This window comes from Macrobrachium nipponense, chromosome 16, assembly GCF_015104395.2.
Source record: "Macrobrachium nipponense isolate FS-2020 chromosome 16, ASM1510439v2, whole genome shotgun sequence".
In the NCBI taxonomy this organism is placed as follows: domain Eukaryota; kingdom Metazoa; phylum Arthropoda; class Malacostraca; order Decapoda; family Palaemonidae; genus Macrobrachium; species Macrobrachium nipponense.
Window position 1 is genome coordinate 77,752,751 of NC_087209.1, and position 18,085 is coordinate 77,770,835.

General features: G+C 36.1%; 1 protein-coding gene across 1 annotated transcript in view; it reads right to left on the reverse strand.

Moving 5' to 3' along the window:
- LOC135195837 (regulatory-associated protein of mTOR-like) overlaps positions 1-2,807 on the reverse strand; it is a 244,149-nt gene extending 241,342 nt beyond the window's left edge. Inside the window, exon 1 of the mRNA XM_064222351.1 lies at positions 2,284-2,807. Coding sequence (XP_064078421.1) covers positions 2,284-2,424 — 141 coding nt within the window. The 5' untranslated portion in view covers positions 2,425-2,807. The remainder of the gene's footprint in view (positions 1-2,283) is intronic.
- Positions 2,808-18,085: the final 15,278 nt, after the last annotated feature.

Below are 18,085 nucleotides of genomic sequence, written 5' to 3' on the forward strand. Positions count from 1 at the left end.
AGTATGAACTAAAAAACTTCCATTGAGAATCAGTCCAATCAAACTAAACTCGTTAACATTGTTCGAATCTGCTGAAACAAAACCGTCCCCTACACTTAACACATTTAGTGTGAGAATCATATCTAACTTGGATAATCTAGTTTTACATCCTGAGATGCAAAACCTAACTCCCGACGGACTAGAATCCGACATGGCAACGCCTAAATAAAAAAGCAAAATAACAACAACGCCAAAAAAGAGTACTTCACCAATTCCGAAGATCAATTCCACCAGAAAAAAAGCGAAGCAAAGTCATCCAACCGCACCGACCACCGATGTTCACCGGACGCCGGCAGGAAAAGAATTGGATTCACCTGGGCAGTTGTACCTGGTTCTCCCGCGAGTGGAGGGAGATGACGTCATCACCACCAGTGTTGGCGACGCCGACGCGCTAAATTGAATTTAGTATCCTGCCGCTCGTGGAAATCACGGCTCTATAATTGTTCGGTAAGCACACTACAATAAAAAAACATTTTGTTGTCTGTATTAGTGAAAGTATGAGAGGTCTTATTCCCAGGGTCATGATTTGAACTGAAATGCATTTTTACCTTGTAATCGGTGGCTTTATCCTTACTGCCATCACAACTGAAACTTCACAGTGCTTATTTGATTGTAATTATACACATTTCATTCTTAATTTTCTCCAAATTTCACTAAAATACGTGCATCACCCAGCCAGAATCCAGGAGCAGCAGACGACGCTTTAGTGAATTGTTTATGACAAAAAATTTGTATTTTTTTGTTAGCACTTGACATTTATTCAAGTCTATATCATGCTATTTTGAGGTTTTTTTTAATAATTGTATCGATGAAATAATTGGTTTTTAATTTTTAATAATTGTACAGCTGAAACAAATGTAACCTTTAATACATGATGGAAATGGCAAGTCATATTGCCAATTTAGTGGAACTTGACACTCACCGATGTCTTTACAAACTGTTTCCATAAATTCTAGATGTCATAGTAATGCAATAATGATGAAATTGCTCTAATATTTACGTTTTTATATTACAAATAGACACGCTAAATTCACTTATTTCCACGGTTTTGTGTAAGTCTTATCCCAAGTTTGGAGGGTAAATACAAACCAATTGGCAACAACAACAAAAATAGGAAAGTGCAAACAACACATTGTAGCTAATGTTTACACCAAAACCAGTGAAATTTGTGTCTAGGAATGTAGTTACTTTTACAACAACAAATATTTTCAAATGAATTCACATGAATACACAATAAATTTATGCAATTCATAACCTTATTCTGGTGTTTAACTAATTATTTAAATGTTATGTAGCACACTCTTCTAATTCTTCCCGAACAATTGCCAGGTTTCCCCAACCGCAAACATAACCAACATCGTCGTTTAAGATTGTTGTGAAGAAAGTGTACCAGTGCTATGGGTACAAGTGGTGTGCAGATTTAGCACAGGAAATGGGAAGTTTCTTTACACAAGTAACTCCACAAACATCGAGATGGCACCAATCTTCTGTATGTCAGGTGTTTTAAGTACAAATTTCGAAAACATCATAGGCTAGAGGTAAGTTAGCACTGCGCATGGCTAGACTGTCATTAACTTCTGTTTAATCGGAAATTATGGCCTTAATTTCTTACTTAGGAGAAAACATACTTCGAGAGGAAAGTAGAATTCTCGAGGTCTTGCTTCCATGAAGGTTGGCTTGTGACTGACCTCTAATTTGGCTTACTGGAAGTCCTCAATTTATTTTTTGAGAAAGTGGGTGCGCTACCGTACGGGTGGTCAAATGGCCGCACAGCGGTGTTTTACTCTTAGGTAGGTAGCTACCTCATTATGTTGATGAAACTTCAATATTTTTAATGGTATGCTTAAAGATTCAGTTGTATTGTTATTTCACCAATTAAATATCAAATGAAAAGGTGGTTTTATTGCGAGTCAACAAGTTGCCACTCAGTCGTTTACACCCCTCAATCAGACACTTTAGTTTAAAGCCTAAACTTATGATAACCTAACCTTGGAAAGGCTTGCATAACACACTACATAAAGGAACCAAATTCCATCTCGTGGGTAACCAAAGTTTGCAGTTGGCACAGTTTCTGAGTAGGTGGGTATCCCCTAAAAGCTACGTAAGTAGCCTAAGTACCATTCCTAGCTTGGAATGCCTAAGTAACCTAACCATGTCGAGTCTAGGTATCCCAGTTCAGTATTAAACTAAAAGGTAAATACTAATCTGATCAGTGACTTAAAAAGTGTCCTGGACCAAACTCACCCTTTCCTTGAGCCTCCACGAATGGGCGGGCGTGTTGGGGGCAGAAATGACCTCTAAATGCCTCGCCTCCGTCAGCACCGTGAGCGATTCTTCCTCCTCCTCCTCATCAGCACAAACGTTGGACGTTCCAACTTCCACCATGTTGCTGCTTGTCCCGACCGACTGGGCCTGTGGCAAATCACTCTGGATTTCTCAGTCAATCCATAAAATAAGACGCTCAAAGTTCTGCGTAGCTGAGAACGGCACGACTGTGTTTACATCGAAATAAGAAGGGTTACGGGCCTACGGTATAATAAACACACTCACTCTTCTGATCTTCTTCTTCTGTCGGATGTACAGACATCAGTAATAAGTATTCTGTTGTCACGCTCATCAAAACACGCTCTGTTAATGGTTAGGACCATTGCTGCATGAAAACAGTGTCAGTCGAATATACACGTGTAAACCACCAGTCAATTTTACGCATCAAAATCCTTATCGGAGACGAGTGCCCTTTATTATTATGGACAAATCGAAGAGATACCGAGAGAACCGAGTGATTGGCACTCGCTCGGCTGCGTTGAGTTGTTCGAAAACAATATCGTCGCCATCATTGTAAGAGACAACAGGGAGTCAATGGAATTTCCAACGTGGATGACATGAGGGGTATTGTGACCTAACTTTTGTTTCTTTGTTTGGTACTGGAAATATAAACATGTCCTTTTCCTAACTTCTTAGGCTAAACAATGTTATTATATAAAGGCGTGTTTACGATGCATTGTTTAATTATGACAACTGAAAAACCTCAAGATATATGTCATTCAATTTCCGTAGATGTTCGTTAAAGTTCAAACTAATGATTATAAACTGTTTCACCCCTAACTAATAATTATAAACAGTTTCACCCCTTCGGTATAATTAAGGTCACTTTTCTATTTAGTCATTTTGTAACTAGGTTTTAAAACAAATATGTTCTGTAAAATCGTACTTTAAGTTATGAGGCAAAACCCATCGAGGGACAGATTTATGTCAGTGTTGTTGGCACCTTAAACAAATTCAACAGAAGGGTATATTTAAGGATTTGTTGTTTAGGTTAATAGTTGCGTGTCTGAAAAACTAATAATGGCAAGGATGGTTGGAATTACGCTATAATGCTTGGAGGTAATATGCTAGGCTCAGTTCTCTGATTCTTTGCCTATCGATCGATCGATCGATCTATCGATTAGGGAGAGGGAGTAGCCAGTCACAGAAGGAAAAACAAAGTGAGGGAGATGGTATCTGATAGAAAATGGACTGGAGAGTTTTTTCTTTTTTTCTTCTTCACATCTTCATTCTGGGTACATTAGTAAACTATTTTGAAACACCACACTGTACCGAAGTCATCCCGTTGTAATCTTGTGTCTCATCCTGAGAAATCATTGAATGTGACACTTTATAAAATGTTCTTTTCATAAATGTTTGTATAATAGGTATTACTGCATTATATCTGGAGTTTTCATATTCCATCGTTGTTTTATATATATTAGATATATATATATATATATATATATATATATCTATATATATATATATTATATATATATGAGTATATATATATAATAAACTTTGATTTACTGACGAACCAAATGCTATTGAGAATTTTCAGTTTTGAATCAAACACAGTTATTATAAGGAGAAGTTTGGCCTAATCTTGTTGCACTGAGATACTAATGCCCGCTGTTTTATTTTTCTATTATTCTAATTATATTTGTGTGTGCGTCTGTATTTCAGGCAAACGATTCTACACAATTGGATCCTCCCTAAAACCAAACATTTCCAAATATATATCTAATGATTATGGCAGAATTCCACACCTTCACATACAATTTATCACTGATGTCACGATGCACTCACTTCGAACTAAGAAAAATTTAACACTATCATACAGTGTCAGGAGCAGTACGTAGCATCACTGTGACAATGTAACACAACTCACAGCTTCACCCATCTGCATGACAGTCTCAGAAGACTTAAAAATCTTCCATGCGTACTTCCATCTTCAATGAAACCCTAATCTCACCTCGGCAACCGAAGATCGAGACTTCTTGCAGCAAGATGAGCACCGATTCTCCAAGGAAATCCAGTCACGAGACTGCGTACAGGACCAAATTCTCGGTACCCTTGAAAAATCAGAATGCTCAATGTTGCGAGGATATCCCTCTAGGATCGCATCTCTCTCTCTCTCTCTCTCTCTCTCTCTCTCTCTCTCTCTCTCTCTCTCTCTCTCTCTCTCTCTGTAACAATCGCGCGTATCACGTCCTTTTATATAACTACCCAATTATGGAACGATGCAAATTCAATATCGTCTTTGTCGAGAATAAAACAAAGTCAGTCATATGTTGTAGACTATACCCATAGCGTCAATTTACACTGTTCTTGGTTGAATAAATGAACGTTGAGCATGGAATTAGAAGTATCATTTTAATTACTGTTGTTCATTGGAATTTAATCTTGAATAGTGCGTGTGTGAGAGAGAGATATCTTTCCCTAGACAGTGACAGCCATGGGTTTTGTCCCGGTATGTATCCACTTCTGCAGCCTGTTCAGTACAAGTCCGTTGGGATTTACTGTACAAACATAAACAAAAGACTGTAATGATCATAAAGAAAATGACCCTCAAGAAATATCAGTCCGAAAACCCTTAGGGGCACTATCCAGAAAGAATCTGACTGAGGTGCTCTAGAACTGTCTAAAACTGAACCAGGAATGAATACGTATATATATATATATATATATATATATATATATATATATATATATATATATATATATATATATATATATATATATATACGCATTCCATCCTGGTTCAGTTTTAGACAGTTCTAGAGCACCTCAGTCAGATTCACATATAGCTGACAACCTGAAACATTAACAAGAATTTCGCCCTTGAATTACTCCAACAACTCTAAAGAAAAATCTCCAAAAACTGGAAGAAAATAGCACCTTGATTTAAAGCGAAGAACCCGTTTCCATCACTCCACCCACCCTCCACCACTCCCAAACTCCCAGGGAAGAAAATCACGCCAGTCCAGTAAGTCACTGAATGGGTTACTTCTCAATATTCTTGTCTCGTTGTACTTTTAGTTGGAATCGAGCGAACCTGAGTAAGGTGCACTAGGATTCAAAGTGAACTGCAGATTTAAATTTTCTGTTGAACATGAACAAGAAATCTGATTTCTCCAGAATTTGGTACGAATTAACATTGGCAGTTTTGGAGACAGGGCCCCAAAACTGGCGAAAAAAAAAGAAAAAAAAAACTTTCCAACGTTGCCTTGTCACTGCACCACCTACCTTATATAATGAAAAAAAAAACTCTGGCCGAGCGAGAGAGAGAGAGAGAGAGAGAGAGAGAGAGAGAGAGAGAGAGAGAGAGAGAGAGAGAGAGAGAAATTGGAGTTTGGAGCTAGTGTACAGTAGCAGGATATTATTACCTCCATCAGTTAAACAAGATCAATATTCTAAAGACAAATATAAAATTCCGATAAAAGTTGCCGAAAACTATAGCAATTTTTAAAATATATGAATGTCAAGTCACTGGAAACAGCTTGAATAACTGTTGTCAGTTTTGGAGATGGAACTTCGAAACTGCAATAGAACCATGATAGTAGGGAAATAAACCTCCAAATCGCCTCATGTAACATTCATCTGGACTCGAGTTCTAGTGTATCTGGTTAAAGAGATTTTCATCTGTCTAACAGTGGTATTTTAATAAGTATTTCAAGGTCTCAACGCAATTTTTTCCAAAACTATGTTGACTTCACCTTAACGTAACAACAAGTACTAGAAGTGTGAAGTGCTCCGAACAATTACGATGTTCTGTAGCCCAGATAAATTCCTAAAGGTTTGGAAACTATGAACAGTAAAGAAAGAATCACAAAACAAAAGTGAGCATTAAATGAAGAATCATGGAACAGCGATGATTTATATTTTATATCTAAAAGATATAGTCACTGAGAAGCTTCAGCCTCTCTAAAATTCTCACGAATACACTCTTATATTCATAATCTTTCCCGAACATCCTGAAAGATGGTCTAAAAAATAATCCCAAAATCCCCTCCCTATGTCGCAAAATGATTTAGCTTTGGCATTTTGAAGGTGTATTTTGTAAGAGTATGTGACAAACAGTTTTTTCATCAGAGTTATTGGTTTATTCAGCACTATCTATCACTGTGGGATGGCAGTTTACCTTGACAATAACAGCAGCCAGCGTAAATGAGAATTACTTTTGTTATTCTTTGCAATGCCTTGGATTTAACATCACAAACTATTGTTTTTTTTTTTTAAGTATCTGAGGTGAATTACACCGATAAATGATTTGTGATAATAATAAGAAAAAACATTTTCAATTTATGCCATAGACAAATTATTGGATCGCTTATGTATATCTTTGATCACCGAAAACTCACAGTAAATTTCGATCTTTGAAAAAGAAGATAAGTTACTTATCAGAGTGGTATTAGTGTCAGGTAAATGGTGAACCGAGGTGGGCCTGGTGAAATTCGAAGTTTAACTGGCAAAGTGACAAACCAAACGCCCACCACAGGCCTGTACCGAAGGGGGCGGATTGGAGGATCGAACGACGCCCCCCAAAATTCCTGGAATTCCACATTTTCCGTAACTATCCTTTTCATTGAACTGTACTTACAAAGTAATAAATAACAATCTTTTTTTTTTTTGGCACTTTTTTTTTATAAATTTTGTTATTAAACATTAACATAATTCTTTAGTAGTAGGAAATACAAGAGTGATAGCAGCAATACGATATAGGCTACCATATGATTTTAGGTAAGATTCTGTTAAACAAAGTCAGTACTTTGAATAACATCGGGTAGAAGGGCATAGACCGCATACCCAATTTTCTTCTTAATATAACATTTTAAAGTATTTCATCTTGTATATACCTACATATGCAATGACATTTATAGAAAAAAAAGGTCCAGTTTTGGGAAAAAATAACCCCCCCACCCGCCCCATGAAAAAACTTGAGATAAACAGAGGCAAATGCGTTCCCGCCAATCTTGACCTTCAGTTGACACTTATTTCCGTTTCATTTTGTTTCCTTTCAAGAGAACTTGACGATATAAACAACTCTTTCAAATATTTTTTTATTCATCCTAGTGTTACTGTTGTGTTTTGACTTTCTGTGTCCAGTTGAAATCTATTGTTTACGAATGCAAGATTTCTATGCAGCGAAAAATGAAACATGACTTTGCACAGTCGTTACTCCAGAAAATTCACGTCGGGTGACTGTCAGTACTAGCGAATGAAGCTTGAAATGTTTATATTATATATATATATATATATAGTATATATATATATATATATATATATATATATATATATATATAGTAAAGGAATTTCATTTCCTTATTCTGCTGTCTTATACCGTGTCCAGACCTTTTGCCCAAATGAAATTCATTATTTGAAGCGGCAAATATAATGATGGCTTTGGGTCATTATGTTTTTATAACAAACACTAAGTCTTGACTACTTAACAAAATATAGAATACTAAAATAGAAGGTCCAGTATATCTTACATTTTCAGATGTCTGGATACTAAAAGACATGGACACAATCTTAGAAATACTCAAAAGACGAGTGGCGACTTTGGTAAATGACACTAATGGAATCTGCATGTACTCCTCATCAGTGGTTATGGGACTACGAAATGACGATGGATTTCCCAACAATTCTCCGTAGTCTGAGTCAACATATACGGCTACATTCCCTTTGGGAGCTCATCTTATCTGTCTTAATCTGCCATTCACTGTTTGTGGCGTCTCGCATTTCAGGTAGAGCTCTGAAGGGCAAAGAGACAGGGATTTTACAGTGGCTTTGATTGGCAGTGTGGTCTGAGTCCCAAGGAGCAAGCAAACACTGCAAGTAAAAGCTTTTAGTATAAAAGGGCGAATCGTTAACTTTAGGATTTTCTTTTATCCATTTTGTAGATTAGCTCCAAGAAACGCAGCACTAAAGGAATGCCGCGTAAAGAGGCATGCCAATGATCGATTTTCATAGACTAAAGAGAAAAATCCTGAGGTTAATGCGACTGAATTAATTTCTTTAGATATTTGTTTTCAGTTGAATTGAAAAAATAAAAACTTTGGACAAATACATATACTGTTGATTCAATATATATATATATATATATATATATATATATATATATTATATATATATATATATATAAATTTCATCGGAAGTATTCGAATAAGCAAGCAAATAACATGCTAGAGTAGAAGGAACCGGAATGTTAGTTTTTATTATTTTCGGAGGACAACTCTCATCTAAAAATTGGCAGAGGATACAGCAGATGACTTTTCTTTTAAATATATACGACGCCCTTGCCGGATAACTCCTTGCATTTGAACACCCTTCCCTTGTGACCATATCCCGGGTAACCTTCAGTAGAGCTAAGAGAGTTTAGTCACCAACAACAGTATCCAAAATCCGTCCACTCTTCCCTATTGTTTTTTACGCTTTGAAAAATTTTCCCTGTAGGGAAAATATGTGTGGGATTTACTTTGGTTTAATTGCTTTTTTTACCAGAGCTCTGCTGTTACTCTCTATTTCGAGAGAGAGAGGAACCTCACAATTTGCACACGTCATCTATTGTCAGAATAGGTATATATAGTACTACTTGTCAACAACCTAGAAAATTGACGCCACGATACGGATAAGCAGCTATCTATCTGTAGTATCTATATATATATGTATATATATATATATATATATATATATATATATATATATATATATGCTTTAAAAAATCACAGTAGATGCACGTGACTTCGTAAATAAGTGAATACCACGGGAAAATGATAGTCAGAAATCCAAGCGCTTTCGTCTTTATTCAGACATCGTCAAGGAGCTACTTGACGATGTCTGAATAAAGACGAAGCGCTTGGATTTCTGACTATCATTTTCCCGTGGTATTCGCATATATATATATATATATATATATATATATATATATATATATATAATAATATATATGTGTGTGTAAGAATTACATTATATATAAACCAGTGACCTGGGGTCATGGCATTAGGAGGGTTCTACTGACCAAAGCACACCTTAGATTATGCTATGCGTTGTCTGCAGTAGCCTGATCTAGCTCAAAGCTTTGTCACATTTTTTATGTTATGATAACTTTGCACAACAACTTCCATGGGAAGAGGTTGACCTGTTAACCTACGCCGGAAACTTGTAACTTCCGAGCCGGCAGACTACGTATGTGTTTTTATATGAATTGCTTAGATAGCTAATGTTCCGCTATCGACGCGATGCTTTAGAATGGCAGTTCCACGCCAAATCTCAAACATATCGGTCGTCCGACCGAGCTGCATCTCCTAGTATGGAGTTACAGAATAAAGTTGTTAACTTGTTCAACTAGCCTGTTTGAATCATCTCCTCTAGACAAGAAAGAACCTCTCTACGATATCCAAGGGAGATGAGAGGAACCAAACATTACTTACGGATAACAGCCGTAAGGAAAAAACAAAAAGTCTATCGCCAAGCGATAGACATTAGAAAATGGTGGCAGCTAATAAACGAAGAACATAATTAACAAGACCCATATCAGCCGACCGAAGGTCTACAAGAACTAACTTCCACCTTCAAAATAAAAGAATTGAGTTTTTGCAACACAAAACAGAACTGGCCTTATCTGAACTTCGCAGCCAGTTATCTTCGATCAATCTAATAATGAATATCGTTAATGAACATTCAAATAATATCGATCAGGTCATGGAAGTTCAACACTTACTGGCTACGTTAGCTTACTATAGTTCGAAAATAGATCATATCCGTGTGAAAATATCACATTTTATTGAAAAGTCAAAAGATTACGTAGAAGCAATTACGTTAGCAACAAAGGGTGTGTTATCTCCTCACCTCATGCCTATAAAAGATCTGACGTTAACTTTAGAAAACGGACGGGAGAAGCTAGGTTATATTCCTTTATTGGATGCCCATAAGTAGAATTCTATTATAGCCTAATATCAGTCAGCGTAGAAAATTATAGAATTATGATCACGATTCCTTTTGATTCTTCCGATGCTTGGCAATCATACAAAATAGCACCGTTTCCTACTTTTATGACGAATAACTCAAATCCAGTAATATCCAATTTAACAGGGCATGTACTGATTTCTTCTGGATAGAAATCATTTACAGTCATTAAAGACTTAGATAAACTCACTCACTGTTCAGAAGCCATGAATAATAAAATTTGTACAGCTGACTCTTTTTGATTCTATCCTATATCAACGGATTCATGTGAGTTAGACATAGTGCTAAACGGCTCTCTCTCTCATACAAGCGAAGGTTGTCTGGGGAAACTTTATCCCTTTTACGGTAATAAATTCAATTACAGGATGAATAATGGGTCCTGGATCCGTTATGATAAGGCCGGATTCGACGTCGTGTGTCCGGACACATCCACCGCCCATGCCCCTATCTTCGTAGCAGCCGATGGTTGTACGGGGAAATCTACAAATTATACCGTCAGAGGGGTCAACACGATAATACGTGAGAAGGCGTATTTCGCGAACTACACGTGGGCTACAACAATCATCCCATCACTACCTCTCCCATACAACGCGCGAGTAGCTCATCGTCTGACGCAACTGGCTGAGAGACCCACAGCGTCATCGAACTTATGCAGGTGGAGAACATCTTCGCTACTACATTCTGCTAGCCGTGTTCAGCGTGACGGCCATATTGGTTATCGCCGTCAACATCTTTGCTTGGCGTAGGCTGAGGCGTAAACAGAAGGATCTCCAAGGGAACGTACTGGCCCGTCTGGATGACGTACCCGTTAAACTCAAGTCGTTTGCGTTTAGGGCCGCCTGAACCTGGCCACTTCAGTTCGTGCCTAGGGAATTGTCTGGAATTGTGTTGTGTGTGAAAAGCGGTCCGTATGCTGGCAACAATGTAGGACAAGAATGACTCACGCCTTTGCATTTGAACAGTTAAAGTATCTTCAGGGCGCCTAATAAATCATTATAGCCCAATATTATACATTAATATATTCCTAAAGGTATTTTTCGGGCACCTAATAAAATATCAGCCCTATATATTGAATTTCTGCAGAATTACATTGTTATACTATTATACAATTATTTATCTATTATAAAGAGTGACAAGTACTCTTTAACAATTATCCATGATCATGCTATAATCATTATTTTAGTACCATTTATGTCTTAAATCAGGTTACATGTTATATATTAATCCATGTATACATGTTTTGATTTTTACCATTTTATTATATTTGGGTACATAATCATTATTATTACCAAACATGGATCTATATTTTCCATGCATTTATCTTTGTTTATGAATATGTCAACAAGGGTATGTAACAGAATCTTTTTATGCATTTAATAACTTAGTATGTTACGAGCACGCTCCTATGAACAATGTTTAAAGTAATTTTTTTTTTGTTATTCAAGGCTTGAATAGGTAGCAGACCGAGCCTAATGTAAGAATTACATTATATATAAACCAGTGACCTGGGGTCATGGCATTAGGAGGGTTCTACGTGACCAAAGCACACCTTAGATTATGCTATGCGTTGTCTGCAGTAGCCTGATCTAGCTCAAAGCTTTGTCAACATTTTTTATGTTATGATAACTTTGCACAACAACTTCCATGGGAAGAGGTTGACCTGTTAACCTACGCCGGAAACTTGTAACTTCCGAGCCGGCAGACTACGTATGTGTTTTTATATGAATTGCTTAGATAGCTAATGTTCCGCTATCGACGCGATGCTTTAGAATGGCAGTTCCACGCCAAATCTCAAACATATCGGTCGTCCGACCGAGCTGCATCTCCTAGTATGGAGTTACAGAATAAAGTTGTTAACTTGTTCAACTAGCCTGTTTGAATCATCTCCTCTAGACAAGAAAGAACCTCTCTACTAAGATATCCAAGGGAGATGAGAGGAACCAAACATTACTTACGGATAACAGCCGTAAGGAAAAAACAAAAAGTCTATCGCCAAGCGATAAGACATTAGATATGTGTGTATATATATATATGTGTATATATATGTATATATATATATATATATATATATATATATATATATATATATATATATATATATATATATATATTCCTAATTGTAGGAACATGGAAAAGGGAAGATCATTTCTGTTCTGCTTCGAATAAGGGAAATCATTTCTTTAAATGCAAAGTTACGTACCTACTACTCTGTCTAACATTCATTACTGTAACTGGACTTTGGAAATTTTGGTACTTTAAAGATCAGTATTATTACTTCTACCGGATAATTGTATAATTTCTTACTAGCCATTTTAAAATGAAACATGAAGCCATCCGAAACGTTGCCACATCCTCGAAACTTAAAGTCGTGTCGAATTCTCGATATCTCTTCATGTGGGTATTGGAACTTCGTTATAAAATTTCTCGTTCGTTTTCTGTAAGAGGAAACTACTGAGCTGGCTATGTCTGTCCGTCCGCACTTTTTCTGGCAATCCTCAGATCTTAAAAGATACTGAAATTGGAGGGCTGCAAATTAATATGTTGATCAGTCACCCTCCAATCATCAAACATTACCAAATTACAGCCCTTTTTTAACGTTTAAGTTAGCTATAATCGTGCCTCTGGCAACGACATAAGCCAGACCACCATCGGGCCGTGATTAAAGTTTCATGGGCCACGGCTCATACCGCTTGATCCCGAGCCCGCTGAAAGATAGATCCATTTTCGGTGGCGTTGATTATAGGATGATATACTGTGCAGAAAACTCGATTGCGCCGAAAAAACGTCGGCGTATTTTTAACTTCTTTATTTGTCATGAATCTTAAAATCAGTCTACCATTTGATGGACTGCTTTTTTTTTTTTAGCTCCGGAAATACAGAGGAAATAGTAAACCAAGTAAATGAGAAAAATCAGGAACAGATACAAGACACTTTATATTATATATTAATGTGTTCGTGTATTTTGTATGCGATTACTTTAGCGAAGAATGACACGATCCTCATATGAATTGACATTCAGAGCGTAGAAGGCATCACACCTACCATCTAGAGTGGAGTACTCATGCTGGTTATCGGACCCTGTCTCCACTACGGATTTGGTTTTTTTGAAGCAGAACGAATAAATTACATACACTATATATATATATATATATAATATATATATATATATATAATATACTATATATATATATATATATACTATATATATATATATATATATATGTGTGTGTGTGTGTGTGTGTGTGTGTGTGTGTGTGTGTGTGTGCCAATTCAAATGGAACAAAGTGAAAAAGAAAATGCATTATATTTCGGGTATCGCTTATACGATATCTAAAAGATACTCGGCTGAAGAATACTATACGTTTATTTAATATGTTAAAGTACATATTGAAATATCCCCAGATCGGATTTCAAAAAGTCAAAATGCGCCGAGAATCAACTTCTGAGTCGAAAGGAAAATGGTAAGAGAATCAAATTGCTTTAGAGTCGTCATAACTTACGGGCTCACAGGATGCAGAAACCACACATTCTCGGCATCTTACATCCGTTCCAGCAGTGATCATCTATTTTGGTTAAGGCTGAGTTGGCAAGGAACCTATGGTGTAAAAGGGGGAAAACCTCAAAGCAGTTGCACTATAAATCCATTGTTAGGAGAGGGTAGAAAGTAAGATGGGAGAAAAGAGAAAAAGAAAGGAGGTACAGTAAAAGGATTGAAACGGGGTCCGAAGGCACGCTGCAAAGAACCTTCAGTAATACCTACAGTGCACCGCATGAGGTACACTGACGGCACTACCCCACTGCGGTATATATAGTAACTTCAACCACAGCATTAAGTGGGCTGCATGGCAGACTGCTGACAGAAGAACGAGTCGTTTCAAAGGTCAGACACTCGAAGTTGCTTTAATTGAGCAGCGTAACAATACGGAGCCGTCACAACGGTTATGGAAACCAGATAAGATCCATGGGGTTCTCAGAAGCTAACCACTCAATCGTTGCACAGAACTGTAGACTTTGTTTTTTGTCAGTTTATAGGCTATAGTTGGTGGCGGATGATGCCTTTGATAGAAGGCAGTGGAGGAGAAGGCGCATCAGGTAATCGACCCCTTAATGTAGATGGATAACGGTGGCAAAGGAGAAGAAGAATCTCCAAGTAAGGAATTTCATATGTTTGGTTATTTTTGTTGCAAAAAGGGATAACTGAGACTAATTTAAAATAAACATTTTGAAGTAAAATAAAGTAAAGTTGAAATAGATAATTAGTGAAACAAACAATTGAGGGAATAAAGCTTTGCACCTCATAAACAGTGTAGTGTGCCCGTAACTGCGTTTGTGGGGAGAGTGCTTAGGAACCAGGAACCATTTGTTGTATTGACACTGGAAGAGTTTCTCGTTTCCATAGATTTAACGTTCAGAATACTGAAGAAAAAAAAAAAACATACATTGCAAAGCTTAAAATCCCAGGATTTTCTGAAAACTTTTCATTGCAATGGTAAATTTAAGATACGTTTTCTTACTAAATTCCGGTCTGTTGTCAGTAAAATAAAACATTCATTTATCCGGTTCTTTTCCATGCTACATCTAGTATGTACGATTCACGACAATATTATAAACACTATTCATCTTAGCATCAATAAGTCCTGACTACAGAAAATGCAAAGACCCTGAAAGCATATAATAGAAAATGAGGGTTGTGTAAAGACGAGCCAAGGACAAGCCTTCATAGACTTTCGATAAAAGGATTTTCAAGAAGGATTACCAATATTTCATAACCAAACTTTTACGCTCATAACTCTCCTTTTAAAATTAAACGTACTCGTGCAAGGTCCAATAGTCTTTGTAACAGTCTTCGAAATATTATAGTTTTCTAGCTTGTCTCAAAAAAATCTCTTGAAGCTCAGCAACAAATATTTTTGTGAAAGAAAAAAAAAACGATATCGAAGCTGACGTCACTAAATTTGAAAATTAAATGTAAACTATCAATTTTTCTTAATATGTATTTTAACAAGACATTGGGATTAATGAATGTTATAACAGCATTGTTACTTTTTTCTTATGAGTGCTCACCAAATTAAATAAAATTCATAGGGAGGACCGTGATATTAAACTACATTTGTTGGCAGTGAGACAAAACTCTTTAAATGAACAAGATTTGTTCATTGTAATTCGAGTTCATTAATCGGCTCTAAAGGATTAGGTCTCAATTACGTAATATATATATATATATATATATATATATATATATATATATATATATATATATGTATATATATATATATATATATATATACATAATATATATATATATATATATATATATATATTATATATATACATATATACATATATACATACATACATACACACACACACACACACACACACATATCATATATATATATATATATATATTATATATATATATATATATATATATATATATAGTGTGTGTGTGTGTGTGTACGTACATATATAATAAACCGTAAATGTATTTGCAGTGTTACTGCCGTTAATTTAACAGCAACAATAGGAGTAACTATTTTTTTTTTTGCAGTTTGACAAACTAATTCATCTTTACTGATATTATTGTAAGTATGGACAACTTAATGGATGCACATTTATAAAAAAAATTCTTTACCATAGAACCATGCGCAGTTCCTTTGCAAATACAGAGATCTCTCGAGCAGCAGAAAACTATTGTTGTATATTTCGCTACATTACAGAATGGCTGCTATGAAATACTACCTAAAACGCCATATCATAGTGGCCATAAAATCCCTCAAGCAGCCGCCACGGCTCTCTCCATTGGTCTCCCTGAACTATGAAGCGTAAAGTCCTGGTTCGCGTGATTCGTTCAGTTGCTTCGCTTCCTGTCGGGATTATTACAAGACTTTCTCATCTCACCATAACAATAGTTCAGTGCCCGATTCGTCCACTCCGAAGAAATACCTAACTTTACACACATACGCACACACATTATATATATATATATATAATATATATATATATATATATATATAGATAATGTGTATGTGTGTGTAAAGTATAATAGTTATATTGATGATATCACATATACTGTACATTATATATGTATGTATATTTGCTTGGGTTATTGTAATTAGCTCGTAAAACTAAATTCATTATATTTAAAATTGCTTTACAAATCATTTCATCAGCTACAATAACAAAACATATAAACAAATCATAAATATTCTCAGGACCGTTAATTATAGCCATAATAATACTGCGAAAGGTCATGACATACATTCTAAACTTAGGCCCGACTAAAACCTCTTGTTGGGCGAGACGAGTTATCTCATTTCACTCATAGATATGACATCGTAGTGCGCAGTTATATATAAGGAATTGGAGTACCCGGTCTTTAATTAGATAAAATGAGCGGATGTGAAATAAAAAGAAACACTATCGGAAATCTTAAAATGATCACAATCTATTATAGGCTATGCATGTTAACGGAGACTTGGTTAAGCAATAATGCAAGTGATTATTCTAAAAATAAACGAAATGACATCACGGTCCCACGATTCATACCATGATGATGTACCGAGAGAAAACAAAAGTCGTGGTGGAGCGGGAATCTTTTTAAAAAAAAGTATAGAAAGTGAGTATAATGAATCTAAATGTGTTCCAGTACATTTGAATACATCAACACTAAAATTACACACATAAACAAACGCATACAAATCATAATAATTTACAAACCACCAAACAAAATAAGAGATCGTTCCAAGATGAATTCAGACTTCCTCGGCTAATTAGCCGATGACGAAAATACACTGATTTGCGGTGACTTCACCCTACATTGAGATGATAACGATAACAATTACGTCAAAGAATTTATAGAGTTACTTGAAAGCCACGACCTTGTAACTGTTATGAGAAAACCGACGTCATTATTGAACCATAGTACCATTGACTTAGTGATACAAAAAAACTACGAGACTGTGAGTGACATACAAGTTGAGCCTGAATGCGTGATATCTCCAATTCATAAACTAGTTATATTTGGTATGGCTATATGAAAAGGCTATGCAATGAAAAACCCATCACTTACAGAAACAAAACCAACTTTAAAGTTGATAAATTTATTGTTGAGAGCATAAATTAAATAAGAGAAAGTAGCTAGGAGTGCAAGTGTAATATGAAGAATTCCTTGACAGGCGAGCAGTAGCTGTTTGACAGTTTATAGCAAAAGTATATTGGCGTCAAGCTGTAATGATGGAAATAATTCATTTAGCATTTATGACAGTACCCATGGAAATTGGTAGACTGAAAACCGAATTGGTTTACATCTTATCAAGATGTTAAGTTAGCCACTCAAAGTTGAGATCGTCTATGATCGAGTGTACGTACGTAAGTGCGTAGTTACATAAGCTCCAACTGCTCTGTTCGAGACGAGTACGGCAACGCTGAGGGGATACGAATGTATCTCCCCTTATATTCATTTGAAATGACGTATTTCTCCCGTGTGTAAGAACCAGTATAGGGGTCCAGTATACGAATCAGTGTCGGTTCTAACTGTTAAGAAAGGATGACAACTAGGAATAAGTTGTTTTTACAATATATCCACCTACTGCGAAAAAAAAAAAAAAAAAAAAAAAAAAACGGGAGCCAGTCTTTTCCTCAACCCTAACGACAACAATGAAGATTTGACCTTCTCCGACGTCAAGTACCTGTTCCAGCTAAGAATAGGCCAAAAATTATAGAAGCCTAGACCTATGAGGTACCTTTATATTAGCCTATGGTTTGA